At 49.4% G+C, this 16,835-nt stretch overlaps 1 protein-coding gene across 7 annotated transcripts in view; it reads left to right on the top strand.

Annotated features, from left to right (window-relative positions):
- Positions 1-16,835, top strand: part of SCN5A (sodium voltage-gated channel alpha subunit 5) — a gene marked incomplete at both ends in the record, with an annotated part of 86,174 nt that overhangs the window by 35,689 nt on the left and 33,650 nt on the right. For 3 of the 7 annotated variants that reach the window (XM_079712483.1, XM_079712485.1, XM_079712486.1), the window contains 4 exons: positions 8,020-8,193; positions 9,502-9,858; positions 14,337-14,774; positions 16,212-16,370. In XM_079712483.1, the coding sequence (XP_079568609.1) occupies positions 8,020-8,193; positions 9,502-9,858; positions 14,337-14,774; positions 16,212-16,370 (1,128 nt within the window). Of the gene's footprint in view, positions 1-8,019; positions 8,194-9,501; positions 9,859-14,336; positions 14,775-16,208; positions 16,371-16,835 lie in introns of all 7 variants that reach the window. The other 4 variants (XM_079712481.1, XM_079712484.1, XM_079712482.1 and 1 more) reach the window with 2 other exon arrangements.

Raw genomic sequence — 16,835 nt, 5'->3', positions numbered from 1 at the left:
AGGTAGGCATGTCTCCTACACTGTGGAGTGTGAGGATTTTCTTCCCTTATTACTTTCCATATCCAGAACTCTAGATAGTTCTCTACAGGGTCTATTCAAATTTTTTCACAAATGTGAGTCTGTTTTGCTGTGATTCTGCTTTTCTTTTCTTCTTCTGTATACAAACAGAAGGAAAAGCTAGATATCAGTCTGTAGGAGTCTCGTGGCACAATTGTGCGTGCCTTGTGTTGGGTGATCTTCAGAAGGTAGTTACATAGGATTTCAGTTGAATACAGTTTTAATGGAATGTGACCGTTGGGTTGGACTGAGCAGCAGTGAAGGTGATGAAGAGCACTGGTGGCTTCCCTGGAGCATTAAGTTGTGATTGAATTGCAGATGTGTTAAATTTGTGATTCAGTTATTAGTAATAGGTCATGTCATTGGATTACAGCTTATTTTGATCTGTTTGGATAGCTTTATTGCTAGTATGTAAGGTTTTGATTGTCTTGCAGTTAATATATTCTAGATGGTTTAAATATTAAATGTAAAGAAACAAAATCACAAAAATAAGCATAGGTAAATAATCTTGGTGTGAAAAAATCCTTTCTAAGCATGTCACTAAAGACAGATTCCATAAAGGAGAAGATTGATAGATTTCACGAATGTTTAGCCCATCATATAAACAAAGGTAAAAGGCAAATGAAACGTCTGTTCCTAGCAATACTGTGGACAAGGAAACCTGAGATGTTTCCAACTATGAAACAATTAAAAATACAGCAAACATTCTTTGACATGCATAGTAAAGTTCATGAGAAAGTAACAAAAATCCCCAAGTGCCAAAAACAAAGAGGGACTTAAAAACCATAGCAGTAAACGTGTGAAATCATTCTGTAGTTGCCCTAGGGGGTGGGAGGGGTGCTGATTTGAGTAATCTTGGGGGCTTGGATTTCTGTGAACACACAGGGACAGGACTTGTATTTGGGACAGTGCAGGTAGGGTTTGGAACTGAGTAGCCCCATAAGAATATGACCCTATGTTCAGTAAAATGGTGAACTAAAATAAATCCACACACTGACCCTGGGAAACAATAAAGAAGGAAGGTTGTCAGTCTCAGCCAGGGCTGGAGCGGGGTGAGGGGGTGGGGAAAGTAACCTCCAGAAGCTTGTGACTATGAATTTGACCTTATACAGATTTGGAGTTCAAATTTATACCTGGGTGTTCCTGGAACCTATGTCTGAAAAATTAACACACAAAGTGATCCTGGTAATCATAGCTAATACTCGGTGAACACCTAATTTTTATAACAACCAGTAAGGGAGATGATATTATTATTACCCCTATTTTACTAATAAGGTAACAGAGGCACAGAGTGGTGAAATAATTTAACCAAGGTCACACAGCCAGGAAGTGAAAGACCCAAGATTCAAATCCAAGCCATTTGTATCTAGAGTTCATCCTCTTACCTAGTGCCTTACACTGCTGTGCTGCAGCTCTAGCTTTGTTCCCATCTCCCTGCTTCGAGTCCAAATTATACTGGAGTCCTTGTCCATGTGGTAAGAGAAGAAAAAGAAGAAAGAAGGAAGGAAAACTGATCTAATGTTATTTCCCAGATTATGTTTTTATCTATAGAAATAATCCAAGAAAATCTACAGAAAGACAATTAGAACCAGTAAGAGAGTTCAGCAATGTTGGTAGGTACAGACTCTACATACTAAAACTAATTCTGCTCCTAGCCACCATCAATGATCATTTGGAGAGTAATTTCTAAAAGTTAACACTTACAATAGCAATAAAAACTGTGAGGAATCTAGGAATAAATGTAGCAGAAGATTGTAAATTTTATATGAAAAAAATTACAAAACCATTGAAAAATATAAAAGAATAAATTAGTGAAGAGATATGCCATTTTCATGGATGAAATTCTGAATAGAGATATCAGTTCTTACCAAATTAACCTGGATGTTTAATGTAATTCTGATCAAAATCCCAACACATTTTTACCCACGGGATTTGAAAAGGCAATCCTAAAATTAATATGGAAAAATAATGTCTATGAAACAAATTAATGAACAGCTGGGGAGGTTACCCTACCATGTATAAGATATATTATAAAGCTATAGTAATTGAAACATTATAGTATTGGTGCAATATAGAAAAATGGACCAGTAACACAGAATCAAGAACTCAGAAATAAGAAATGCATATTTGGAGACTTGATAAATAACAGAGATGGCATTATAAATCAATAGGAAAATGACAGACTATTCAATAAATAAGATTGGGAAGAATAGTTATCTCCTTTTTTTTTTTTTTGGCTGCACTGCATGGCATGCGGAATCCTAGTTCCTGGACCAGAAATCCAACCCGCGCCCCCTGCAGTGGAAGCACTGGAAGCATGGAGTCTTAACCACTGGACCATCAGGGAAGTCCCCAGAATGGTTATCTCTATGGAGGAAAATCAATTAGATCCCTACCCCATACCATGTTCATTAATTAGTTGCAGGGAAATGGATTCAACACCTAAAAGCAATAAAATAAAATTTTAAAGCTTTTAGAATAAAAATGTGGAAGAATATTTAAAATTTGGAGGTTGGGAAGGCTTTCTCCAACATACAAAAAGTTTATACCATGAAAGAAAAGATTGCTAAATTTACCTATGTTAAAAAATTTGTAAGATGTGTACAATAAAGGATATGGTAAACAAAGTGAAATCACTACCCCAAACTGGAATTGATGTTATGAAAAGTATTTAACTGGAAAGACATGGAGTCCAGAATATACATTGAATGCTTACACATCAATAAAGAGAAGAGGGACAATCCACTGGCAAAAACACAACCACAACAATGGACAGAAGAAATGGCAGAGAGGAAATTCAGATAGTTATAAACCAATGAAAAGAAACACAGAGGAATGCAAATAAAATCAACATTGAGATACTATTTCCCACCCATTAGAGAATCAGAAATAAACTTCTGTGTGTTGGCAATGATATGAAACAGTGGGAACTCACACTTTGTAAGAGTGTCAATTTGGTACAACCATTTCAGGGAACAGTTGTACAGTATCTGATAAGTCACGGATATGCATACCCTATAACTTAGTTTCAGATATACATATTCTTGAGAAAGTCCCACATGTCTGTACAAGGAGACATGTGCCAGAAAGCTCTTTGCTGCATTGTTAGTCACAGGGAAAATTGGAATCAATCTAAATGTCTATCCCTCCACTTAAAAATGGATAAATTGTGGTGTTTTCATACTGTGAAATACTGTACACAATTAGAAAGAATATATATACATCTTTCAATATGGATAAATCTCACAAACGTGATGTTAAGAATAAAAGGAACTTGCAAAAAAGAACACATATGGTTATAGAAACCTTAAAACTGCAAAAATACTATGCATCAAAACTGTAAAAACATGCATGGGAATGATAAACATCAAATTCAGGATGGTGATTACCTCGGAGTGAATGTAGTTCTATGGGTTTTACCTGCGATGGCAGGTGGTGATCAAGACTATGCAGAAGAAGCCAACTGTTTAGGTTCATGTCAGGTTCCATCATGTGGGCCAGTGACTTAACTTCTCTGTATCTCAGTTTCCCTATCTGTAAAATGGGGATAACAATAATATCTCATAGAGTTATTGTGAGGATTAAGTGATTCAATATATGTAAAGCACTAGTGCAGTACCTGGCATATAGTAAATGCTATTTAAGTCTTTGCTCTTATTTTAAGGGAAAAAGGAAACAAGATTTGCAGCAAGTATGGCAAAATGTTAATATTTGGTAGAGTTTGGTAGTGGGTACAAAGGATGCATCATATTATTCTATACTTGTTTATATGCTTAAAATATTTTATAATTTTTAGAAAGTACAACGACAAAGATAAATGACAAACCAAGAAAATTGCAATGCACACAGTAGATAAAGGGATAATACCCTTAATATATAAAGTACTTTTATAAACAGCACCAAAAAAAGGCAAACACCCTAATAGGAAAACAAGTAAAGGATATGAACAGGCAATTTCACAAAAGGAGAAATACAAAAATCAAAGAAATGTCCAACAAGGCAACAGTAAAAGATGGCTTTTGTCCTCTTGGATTGGAAAGGTTAGTGGGACAGGAATTAGCATTTTTATGAGGGAAACAGTTATCCCATGTGGTTCATGGGATTGGTTAAAACCGATCTCTGAGGATCTTTTAGCAGTTATGTGTCAGAATCTCTAAAAATGCTTGTTGGCTATGCAATTCCATTTCCAGAAATTTATACTAAGAAAATAATTGGGCAAGTTGTTTTAAAATATGTATGTGAAAGGATATCTATTATGGCAATGTTTTTTTAAATTTATTTATTTTATTTATTTGGCTGCATCAGGTCTTAGTTGCAGCACGTGGGGTCTTAGTTGCGTCATGCAGGATCTTTCGTTTTGGCGCGAGGGCTCTTTGTTGCGGCACACAGGCTCAGTAGTTGTGGTGCGCGGGCTTAGTTGCCCCGAGGCATGTGGGATCTTAGTACCCCAATCAGGAATTGAACTTGCGTCCCCTGCATTGGAAAGAGGATTCTTAACCACTGGACCACCAGAGAAGTCCTGGCAATGTTTTTAATAGGGACAAAAGAATGCCCATCACAAAGAAATGGTTAAACTACTTACGGCACATCTGTACTGTGGGATATCCCACAACTAGTTTTTTTTAAAGGAAAAAGAAAATGATGCTGTAGATGATGTTTAAATGGCATAGAAGGATGTTCACAAGGTGTTACGTTTCAAAAGCAAGTTTACAGTGTGTACAGGATGATCCCATTAAAGACATTAGCCAAGGTCAGGAGAGTTTGGGGTTTCTCAAAAGTCCTCCCACTTCCTGGGAAGCCACGATTAGCACTGATGGCTCCATGTAGCACCTGCCAGGAGTCAGGGGAGGTGGGTGCCCACACTCACAGCCTGCCTGCTAGGTCCCAGTGAGCCTATATATCATGCAGAGCCGTTTGTATCTGAAGCCCCTGCCTGGGCCTGGAGTTTTCAGCAGTTATAATAAATGAGGCCAGTGAGAACAACAACTGCCCTCTCTTAGGCAGTATCCACTTGACATCCATTAGCTCTAACTCTTAGAAACCACCTATGGTGTTATTATTATCCCCATTCTACATATGGGAACACTCAAGGCTCAGACAGATGGGGAAACTGGCCCAAGATCCCTCTGTGGCAGACCCTACTTTGGAACTCGGGTCTGGCTGCCATTCTCTGCACATCTTAAACCATCCAGCTTTGATCTCATGTCCTTACAACGCCAGTGGTGATCCTTTGGAAGGAGTCACACCAAAATTCATGTACTTCTAAAGCAGTGGTTCTCAAGCTTAGCTGCACATTAGAATCACCTGGGAAGTTGATAAAACTCTGGCTACTTGGGTACTCCAGTCCAACTTAACTCGAATCTGTGGAAGTGGGACCCAGGCATCAATATTTTAAAAACTCCTTAGGGGGTTCAAGGCGCACCAAGTTTAAGAACCATTGCTCAAAAATAGCACTTCTCAAACTTCAAATCACCTGTGAGTCTGGTCACAATGCAGATTCTGATTCAGCAGGTCTGGGGCCTTCAAGATTCTGCATTTCTGAAGACCTTCCAGGTGATGCTGTTGGTTCTTCTGCTCATCACCTCCCCAAAGGCAATCCCCAAGAGCTTCCCTCTGCTGTCTTTTTCTTGCTGACTTCCAACACCACCTTGTATCTGCTATTTTGCTGCCAGAACAGCTGCAAACCTGGGCAAAGTGAGGTGGGGGATCTTTCCTGAGCTCGTTTACCGAGACATGAGTATTAGCACTCGTGGGTCTTAAGCACACACTCACCCTGGCATCCTCAGGCAGTGGCCAGGGAGACCAGAGGGCTGGGGGCAAGGAAGGGCAAATCCAGGCCCCACACTTAGGGGCTCTCAGCAAAGCCCAACGCAGGGAATGCAGCTGGGTGAGGGCCGTTGCTGAGTAGGGAAGGCCTCAGGAAGACAGGGACATGGAGCTGGGCGCTGCAGGAGGTCTAAGGCCCAACCACTTGCATGCTTTTTCAGCCAATATTGATGGCCCGCCTATAGGCTGGGCACTGTTCCAGGTACAGTAAGACAGGAAAGGTCCCTCCTACTGTGGAGTTTACAGTCTAGCCAGAGGAGACTCAACATACAAACACACAGCTACCGTACAGTATGTCAGGGTGGCATATGAGGGAACAAAAAATAAAGCAAGGAAGAGGATAAGCACAATCGTGGGTGGGGCCCCGATTTTAAGTATTAAGAAGTTTTGTTGAGTTGATTAGGTGGCTTTTAAGCAGAGACCTGAAGGGAGTGAGTCCTGTGTATTGCGGAGGGGAGGATCCAGGGAAAGGCAGCAGCAGGTACAGAGGCCCTGAGGAGGTGATAGCAAGGAGGCAAGCGTGGCTGGAAGAGTAGTGGGAGATGGGGTCAGAGAGATGGAAAAGTTTTGGGGGCAGGGAAAGCGGTGGAACCCAAGGATGCCTCTTCACATGTGAGCGCAGCCTAGGAATTTGAGCAGAGGCTGGAGGATTTCGGGGGCTTTCCCTTCCCTAAGACCCCAGCTGGTGGAGGGACAGTTCTCTCTGGGCACAAGCACTAAAGGGACCGCTGAAGTCACATGGGCTGGGCTGATGGGTGGTGCCCTGTATGGTAGTGCAGAGGTGCCCACCCACCTGCCATCCTAGTGCCCTCCCTGGGCCAACAGCAATCCCCTGCTCCCCAGCCCACTGCCACAGGGCCTCATTTCCGGAGGAGGGAAAGGGCTGGTGCTGGGGCCACCAACAGGTGCAGATGCCTCTCCTTCTCTCCTTTCAGCACAGAGTCTCCTCAGGGCAGGTGCCAAGGACAAGGTAACCCCCACTCCTGAGTGCTGACCTCAGTGAGATGCCTCAGCCATGGCCCTGCTTCTGACCTCCACAGCTACTGAGGCCCTCTGACCTCAGGCCTCCCCTGCAGAAGACCGCAGAGCCTCCTCACCACCCTCAGGATAACCCCACCCCCTACCCCACCTGGCTCCAGGAAGGCCTGATATACAGGCACCAACTTCCTGCTAGCCGCACCCTCAGGGGATATCCCCTCCTCCCAGAGCCATGCTCCCTCCTGCCATAGCAGTTGACACAGCTCAGAGCCGTAGGCCATGGTCGGAGCTGCCTGGCCCATCACACGATGGACTCCTTAACCTTGAGTCTCTGCCGGCTGAAGCTGGGCTGCTCAGGACTCATGAGTCAGTGAACCAGGTGAAGCCCAGCCCCTGCCCACCTCAGGAACGTTTCTACAAGGGAGAGTGGTTGCTCTAAATCTTGAAGGACTGCACTGAGTTCATCTCCTGGTTCTCAAATTTATGAGCTACTTGACCCCAGGCATGTTACTTAACCTCTCAGTGCCTCAGTTTCTGTACCTGTAAAATGGGGTTAATGATACTTTTCTCATCAGGTTGTTGGACAGATTAAAAGAAACAACGTATGCAAAGCATTCTAGCCAGCTCTTGGTACATAGTCAAGCCTCAAGAGATGGTGGCTGGTTGTTATCACAGTGAGAAGAGTCAGCATGTGGACAGGGAGGAAGTGGGAACAGCCTGGGCAAAAGCCATGAGCCATGAAAGCGTGTTTGTGGGAATGTGTGTATTTGGCGTGTGTGAAACTTCCTGTGGCCACACGGGCTGGAAGGGGTCTGGAGCTGTGGTGTCAAGGCCCACCCCAGCTTCCCCTGATCCCAGGTGCCTCCCAGAGCTGTGAGTCCCTGCAGAGCCTGCAGTTTGCCTGGCTGTTTCTGAGGCCCAGGCTGGTGGGTCATGCCTGGGAAACAGCGGAGTTGGCTGGAGGCATCGGGCTGGAGGTGTCCCCAAGGGACCAGGCCATGGCTGAGCAGGCACCCACTGGGATTCTGGGTGCAGTCAGAGCTGACAGCCAAGAATGGGGACCCTACAGGAGCAAGAGTCAGGAGGCAGGGAGCCCCTGCTGCCAGAGGCTTTTTCCAGCCTAAACGTCGGGAACCCCTGATGCCCGCTGCTTCCCAGGTCTTCACAGGGATCTTCGCAGCAGAGATGACCTTCAAGATCATCGCCCTGGACCCCTACTACTACTTCCAGCAGGGCTGGAATATCTTCGACAGCATCATCGTCATCCTCAGCCTCATGGAGCTGGGCCTGTCCCGCATGGGCAACTTGTCGGTGCTTCGCTCCTTCCGCCTGGTACACGGCTGGGCCCAGCAGGGGGCGAGTGGGTGGGGGCCTGGGGTACTGAGCCACACCCCCTCCGATTGAGTCACCACTCAATCACCCCTACTGTGATCTTTCATGCCTTACCCAACAGCTGTTTGCTAGGTACCCCAGTGCTGGTGATGTGGGGGACACAGAGGTGGGCAAGACAGAGGGAGATAGCCCTCCCTCCAGAGGGGCAATTGGGGTGTCCATCCATCCTGGCGATTTACAAAGCCCTTAATGATTCACCATGCCCCCTTTAGTCCTCATAGGATCCCAGGAGAGGAACTAGTATTACTACATTCCCATTCCACACTCAGAGAGATGAAACAATTTCCCAAAGCCACGTGACAAGCAACAGGTGGAACCAAGTCTGCTGAGGCTCTACCTGCTGGTTTTGGAATCTGCATTTTTGAAACTTTAATGTGCACACAAATTGCCTGGGATCTTGCTAAAGTGCAGATGTGGATTCAGTAGGTCTCGGATGATGTCAAAGCTATGGGTCTGTGGACCCTGCTTTGAGTTCAAAATGTCTAAGAGGTCCAGGCATGGGGCTAGAGGTAGGTCAGGGAAGGCTTCCTGGAGGAAGTGGCTTCTTCCTGGAGGAAGTGGCTTCACTTGTGGCTAGGAAGGCAGACTGGTGGGGGCAAAATAGAAAGCCTAGGCTGTGGGTTTTAATTCCAACTCCACTGCCAAGAGCCAAGGGACCTAGACAAGATACTCCACCTCTAAGGGTTGGCTTCTTCATCTGTCAAATGACATAATAATAGTGCCACCCTCATGTAGTTATTTGGAGTTCTGAATGAGCTGATCCATCCTAAACATAAGGCCTGGCACAGTGGGTGTTTAATAAATGCTAAACACCAGCTCCCTTTCTCTGTGATAACTGAGAGGAGAGAAAGATGGAGGTGACTGGGCAAGTCAGGGGTGGTTTGAGCTCGCCCAGAAGGATACCTGATGAGGAAAGTTCTGGAAGAGGGACATTCCATGATGGGGAATCTACTGGGTGGTTCCTGGAAGTGAGACCAAGGTGGGTAGGAGGCTGGTGTGGGGACAAAGAGAAGAGGTGGGTTGGGGGAGGAGTCTGGAGCTGTTGACCTGACTCCCAGAGCAGGACCCGATGAAGCTGCCCTCAGGCTGTGGAGAGAAGCAATAGTGTGTGCTCTTGGACAAATGAGGAGAAACAGGTGTCGGTGACCTTTAAGGGTGCCCTGGGTTCTCAGGCAGGAGCTGTTGGGGGTGAGGGTGTCTATGGGCAGTGGGAGCCAGAGCCCCTCACAAGGACCCCTCCCTCCCCAGCTTCGGGTCTTCAAGCTGGCGAAGTCCTGGCCCACCCTGAACACACTCATCAAGATCATCGGGAACTCAGTGGGGGCACTGGGCAACCTGACGCTGGTGCTGGCCATCATCGTGTTCATCTTCGCTGTGGTGGGCATGCAGCTCTTTGGCAAGAACTACTCAGAGCTGAGGCACCGCATCAGTGACTCAGATTTGCTGCCCCGCTGGCACATGATGGACTTCTTCCATGCCTTCCTCATCATCTTCCGCATCCTCTGTGGCGAATGGATCGAGACCATGTGGGACTGCATGGAGGTGTCTGGGCAGTCACTGTGCCTGCTGGTCTTCTTGCTTGTTATGGTCATTGGCAACCTCGTGGTAAGTTGGCCAGGGGCCTCACACACACTCACTCACCTACCCATCCATTCATCTACCCAGCTACCCACCCACCCAGTCATCCATCTGTCCATTCACTTACCCTTCCTTCTATCCATCCACTCCCTCACTCAGCCATCTATCAAACAATCCATCCACCCATCAATCTCTCATCCATCCATCGATTTACCCATCCATCCATCCATCTACTCATTTACCCATCATTCCATCTGTTTACTCACCCATTCATTCGTGCACCCATCTGTGCACCCATTTACCCATCCATCCATGTATCATCAATCCATCTATTACTTACCCATTCACTCTTTCATCTCTCTACTCATTCATACATCTACCTATCCAGCCATCCATCCACTCATCAATAACCCACCCACCAACTCACCTATCCACCTGTCCACCTTTCCATCCATCTGCCTACTCAGTTACCAATCTCCCTACCCATTTATGCACTCACTCACCCAGCCATTCATCCGTCAACCTCCATCTACTCATTCACTTACCCATCCATTCATCTATCCATCAACCATCCATCCATCAACCCCCATTCACACACGCATGCACACCTATTCATCCATCCATTTGCCCATCTATCTACCCATCCATACATTCACCCACCCATCGATCCATTCATTCATCCATCAGCCATCTTTCCACTCACTCATCTATCCCTCTATTCATTCATCCACCTCTACATCCATCTATCAACCCACTCATCTATTCTCTCATTCATCAGTCCCATCCATCTACTCATTTATCCATTCAGCTATCTACTCACTCACTCATTTAGCTATCCATTCATGCACATCACTCTTCATTTGCTCATTCTTTCATTTACCCCATCTATTTACCTATTTATTCATTATGTATTCATTTTATATCCATTAATTATTTTCTCATCTACTCATTGTTTTATTAGTTATTCACTGTCAGTGATTTATCACCTGGTTCAATTCAGCTTAACAAACATTTGCTGAGCTCCCTTTGCATGCAGAATATTGTGCCAGATGCTGTTGGGCATACAGAGATGAATGTGGCTCTGACATTGCTCACCACCTTGAGAGAGTGAGGAGGTGGAGAGTTCAAACAGGCCTGAGATAACTCTCAAGCTGGTCAGAATGGTCAGAGCCATTAAGAGGGAGCCCATGGGTGCTGAGCCCCTTCAGCTGGGGAAATCAAGGAGGGCTTCCTGGTGGAAGGGGTTTTGCGCTGACCTGATTGACAGGTAATGCTAGAGAGGGAAGAAGCAAGGTCAGCAAAGCACAGGCACAGGCAGATGGTGGTGGTCCAGGTGAGGTGAGGCCCGAGAGAACCTTGTATGTCATCCTGAAATGCTGTGGTGAGAGTCCCTGCTGTCCTGTAATGAGGAGCCCAGGTCTTTGCTCCCATGGCCACCTGTCTGTCCCAGGGAAAGTGCATCTTGCCTTGTGTCTTTACAATGTGGGCAATTCTGGAGTTGAGAGAGATCAAAATCTAAATGCCAGAGAAGGAGCCTTTTGAAGAGGCAAGTTTGAGAGGGGTCCGTTGTTCAGGGAGAGGTCAGTGTCCACTGTGGACATGCAGCCACCTTCCTGGGTACACAGGGGGACCACGCACACTCCAACACCACACCTGCAGTGTCTGGCTCCCACTGCCCATGGTGTGGGCAGCGCAGGCTCACAGCGGCTCATAGAGGGGTTTTAGGTGATGTGAGTACTGTGGGTTGCAGATTCCAGAGCCCTTCTCCAGACCTACCTGCTTTCTCCTCCCATGTGACTTAACCAGGCCAAGTTGGGGTCGGTCTTCCTCAGCCTCCATGGGTGGAGCCCAGAGAGGAAGCAGAGTGCACAGTGCCAGTGGAACCCAGCTCTTTGGTGGGCCCTGCAACCCGCCTCCCATCCCCTCAAACCTGCCGCCCCTCAGGGTGCCCCTCGCTCAGCCCCTGGCACAGCTCTGGGGCTGCCAGACTCTGTGTGTTCCAAGGAAGATGCGAGTACACAGAGCTTTCAGCCCAGGGCCAGGCTGAGCTGCCCTCATGCACACACAGCCTGCGACTTCCGAGCAGACCTGCCTGGGGATGAGAAGATTAGAGGCTGCTGGAGGAGGGAAGCTAACGCAGCCCACGCGGCCCCCTCCCTGGCTGCCTCAGGAATTGGGCTGCTTCTGGGTGTGGGTGGAAGCAAGATTGTCATTGAAGTGGGAAGTGATCATCAGGCAGGGGCTGGGGAGCAGCAGTGTGATTGACAGGGAAAGCACTGGAAGCAGCCGAACTTCTGAAGCCGGAGGCAAGGGAGGCCCTAGCGTCTTCTGTGGGTGGACAAGGCTGCCCAGGCACCCCCTGTCCTGCCCCCAGCCTGGCCCCGGATGCCTGGAGGTCAGGGGATGTGAACCCAGGGTGGGCTGCCAGGAGCTGAGGCAGGCCAGGCCTGGGCCAGTGTGGACAGAGGCTGGGGGCCTGGCCAGAGGTCAGTGTAGACAGCAGCTCTGCATCACATCACATGCGTCACCTCTCCAGTGACGACATAAAAGAGACTGCCAGGTGTCAAAAGTGATCATCTCTCTGTGGAGATAGAACAGGAGAGCCTACTCCTTAACCTTTCCATACTGTCCACATGAATGTTACTGTTTAAACCAAAGGCAGATTTCTGAGGCCTGGCACTCCAACCTTGCCCACTGCTTTCGCCAGAATTCTCACTCCCAGCTCGCTGACAAGCATGTCTCAGGGGCTTGTAAGAAGCCAGAGCAGGGACTCAGATTGGGTGTCCACCTTCACACACCACCCTGCTATAGGGGCCCCCATTCAACTGGACTCCCTTCTGGGAGTGGCTGCGGAGGGGAGACCCAAGCCCAAGGTGGGGAGATTGGGTCTCTGTCCTGTTGGCCTGGTGATGCTCATGAGCCAGTCTGACCCCTGTGTGGAACGAGCCCACCACCATCTTCAACTACCCTCCCTGAGATGGAAATGGACCCAAGCCCAGTCCCTTGTCGCTCAGTAAAAGTTCTCTTTTTTAACAAAAGCTAAAACTTCACACTTGCAATGTGGTTTAACAACAAGCAGTAGGCCAGAACCATCCAAGGACAGAGAGATTTTTCAAACCCCCCTTAGGGACATCAAGTCCATAACCCCTAATAAATAACTTTAGCAGAGACTGTGTGCTCTGGCACCTCTGAAGCCTCAGCCCCTCCCCTGGCACCAGCCCCAGGTCTCTCCACTCTATCCAAGTGTCTAATCCTGCACGCAGCACCCATCCAAGCACCCCTCACTGCCTGGACACAACTCCATCTCAGTAGCTTGACCCTACAGTTAGTCCCAGGTGCCCAAGGGCTGCCACCTGGCCTCTTTTCCTGGCATCGCCCTCTTCTCTGCTCAGTCTCCCGTGTCCTTCACCTGGAAAGCATGGTCGGATCTGGGGACACAGGTGGAGAGTGCTCCACAGCTGGAGCCCCAGATCTTTGAGTGGTGACCCAGCTTCAGTGGGGAACTCAGAGGCATATCACTGCCCCTCCTTCACCAACAGATGCAGGGGCCTTTTCCCAGGAAAGCCCCAAAAGCAGATGGGTGATGGATGAATGAATGAATGAATGGATGGGTGGGCCCTGCTGATCCCAGGTTGGATCCCAATTCCCAGGGAGCAGCCCTGTGCTCACCCTGACCTCACTGCCCCCCATTACTCCCAAGACAGCAAGGCCCCATCTGCAGGCTTTGACATCAGATGAACCCATGGTTCTCCCATTGAACCTGGGCCAACACCCAAGAAACCTGGGTTTGAACGCCCTCAATTCAGACTGTATCTGAGTCCTTGGGAGGAGGGATTGATTCTGGCAGTGAAAAGCTGGAAGAAGGACCTCAGTTCTTCTTTGAAGAAAGAATTCAGCAAAGAGACCAAGATTGTGAAAAAGATAAAAGCATTTATTAGAAGCAAAGTACATGTGGAAAAAACAAAATATGTGTGGAAGAAACAAAATAAGTGTGGAAAAAACAAAGTGTGTGTGGAAGAGCACACAGGCAAGCTCAGAGGGAGGGGCTTAGGTTGCTTAAATAGGGCCAGTTTTCCAGATTTTTTTTTCTGGCCAATCATCTCCATATCTGGTCCTGGTGTGGGTCCGCATCTCTCAGCCAAGATGGATTCCAGCTGGCGTCTTCTCCCTCCTTTTGTCCTTCCCCTAGACTGAGGACCTTCTCTGAGCATGTGTCGGGCCAGAAAATCCATGAGAACGCACCCAATCAGGGCCCAATGCTCCTGCTGGTATCCCATCTGAAGCATCAGCAGGAGACCAGCTGCAGCTGCTTAGCCTGGGGCCTATCGCCTACCTCAGGATGAGAATTTGTCTTTCCTTTTATAGCCAAACTCTCTATATTCAGGAGTATGGGGGGTTAGGATGAGAGCCTAGGGCCCAAGGTTTAAGCCTCGAGCTGTCTGCCTCAGGCAGTGCTCATCATAGCCCCGAGGCTGAGCACGCAGGGCACGGCATTATCTCCACAGGTCCTGAACCTCTTCCTGGCTTTGCTGCTCAGTTCCTTCAGTGCAGACAACCTCACAGCCCCTGACGAGGACGGGGAGATGAACAACCTCCAGCTGGCCCTGGCCCGCATCAAGCGGGGCCTGCGCTTCATCAAGCGGACCACCTGGGACTTCTGCTGTGGGCTTCTGCAGCGGCGGGCTCAGAAGCCTGCGGCCCTCGCCACCCAGGGCCAGCTGCCCGGCTGCATCACCACCTCCAGCCCCCCACCACCCTCAGAGACAGAGAAGGTGCTGCCAGCCCACAAGGAGACACGGTTTGAGGAGGGCCAACGGCCAGGCCAGGGCACACCCGGGGATCCGGAGCCCGTGTGTGTGCCCATCGCCGTGGCCGAGTCAGACACGGATGACCAAGAAGAGGATGAGAACAACCTGAGCACAGAGGAAGAGTCCAGCAAGCAGGTGAGCCCCATCCCCCATCCCAGCCCTGCACCGTGTGTGCAGCACCTACTGTCCAGGGGACCCAGCCTCACTCAGAGCATCTGCCCCAGCAGGTGTGGCCTGGAGGGAGAAGACAGGCCATCCCCCAAAAACCAGCCTCATGGAGGCATGCTGAAACCAGCTTTCAACCCTCTCTCCCCAGCCCAGCCCAGCCCAGGAGGGCGTCTTGGGAGGGACTGCTGTCCATCATTCATCCCCTGGCTGGTCACGGGCAGCTAACTGTACAGAAAGGGAAACTGAGGCACAGCAAGAGAGAGAAGAGAGAGACTTGCTAGGAGTTCCTCATGCATCTAGGACAGAGCTAGGACACCTGGCCCCCAGACCCTGCCCTGACCTTGTCCCCTCCAGGACTAACAAGGTGGAATGTCTTGGTGAGGGAGGAATGTGGCCTCCAGACCTCCCCACTGCCGCTTCCCCTCCTCCCAGGCCCAGGGCTAATTCTGAGATTTAAAAATAAGCATCCCTAAGATGGCAGGTGTCAGAGACAGCACTATCTTATCTCCCAACCTGTTATTTTTAACACTTGGGACTAGAGTCTGGACAACCGGGATGGTACCCCTCACCGCCACCCGAGCTCCCTCAGTTTTCTCATGGCCTGAGCTAGGCTCAGATGGCTTCTCCCTAGGTCTCAGGTCAAACAGCGAGGACTGGTTCTCTCCATTTCGTTGGGCCCATCCTGGCTGCTTCCTCAGGGCCTGCACTGGATGGGTCTGGCTGAGAAGAGCAGCTGTTCCCTTGCATGGAATTTGATCTGAGGCTCCAGGCTTGATTCCACATCCTCCTGCCTCCCTGTGGTCCCAGAGGCCAGCTTCTGCCCTTGCAGTCGGGCTGCGGGACAGCCACTGTGTCGGTTGGGGGAGGGGGAGCGTTGGCGTTGCCAGGACCACAGCTTCCAGTTAGCTCCAGGACACTCCCAGCACAGGAGTGGGATTCCGCCTGCCCCTCCTTTTCCTCCTCCTTTCCTTCTCTTGAGCCTTTTGGCCCTGGCTCCCTGGGGCCTGTGTGTGTGTGTGTGTGTGCGCGCGTGTGTGCACATGCGGGCATGCAATCAAGCAAGCTGGGGTCCAATGGGAACTCCTGGGAAAAGTCAGCATGTCCTTCCTAAGTAGAGCTGCCAGCATCTGGGAGCTGGGCATCATAGCCCAGCTGTACCCTTCAAGGAGTGGGAGGGGGGGAGATTTGTCTAGCCTTAGGCCCTTTGCCCGAACCTATCAGGAGCCTTCTTCAGCCTCAGGACGCCCGAGGGAGGGGTCTTCAGTGAGATGAGACCTCATGAAGAGGTCAGGAGGCAGTGCCCCGCTGCATGGGCAGGGCCTGAAGCAGAGCCAGGGTCCTAGAAATACTCCGACCTGGTAGCTCATGGGCTGGGCGGGTGGGGTCGGGGGGTCTCTTCAGCAGGAATCCCAGCCTGTATCTGGCAGCCCAGAGGCCCTCCCGGAGCCCAGGCCCCGGAGCCAGGTGTCAGAGACCACCTCCTCTGGGGCCGAGGCCAGTGCAGCTCAGGCAGACTTGCGGCAGCAGCGAAGAACAGAGGCCCCAGCCCCAGGGTGCAGTGAGGTAATGCACACCTTTGTCCCTGAAGCCGGTGGGGCACTGCTGCTGGGACTAGAGGCCGTGAGAGGCCCTGGGCACAGGCCTGCATTTGCTGCTGGGAACCACAGCCGCCGTCACAGCCAGTGTGGGAGACCCGTCTGCAGAGGGGGGCATGGGCAGCCCTGTCCTCATAGGAGAGACACGGCTTGGGGCGCAGAGCCATGGGGAAATTCTGGAAACAGCCCCTCAGGACCACGATGCAAGACTAACCCCAAACTTCTGCTTGTTCACCCCCTCCTCACTCGGTTCCTGTGCTTTGGTCCTGTCGGCACATGTTTGTCCTGTGAATCAGCCCACCCCAGGGTGCTGTGGGGAGCTCTGAGAACAAGTTCTTGGCACACGAGCCACCGGCTGCTTCTCACCTGGACAAAAGCAGAGGCAGCAAACACAAGGCCTGCCGGATGGCTTCAGGACACAAAAGGGTTTTAA

The sequence above is a fragment of the Hyperoodon ampullatus genome (assembly GCF_949752795.1).
Source record: "Hyperoodon ampullatus genome assembly, chromosome: 10".
NCBI lineage: Eukaryota > Metazoa > Chordata > Mammalia > Artiodactyla > Ziphiidae > Hyperoodon > Hyperoodon ampullatus.
Note: the sequence above shows the minus strand (reverse complement) of the source record. Positions and strands in the feature narration are given on the sequence as shown.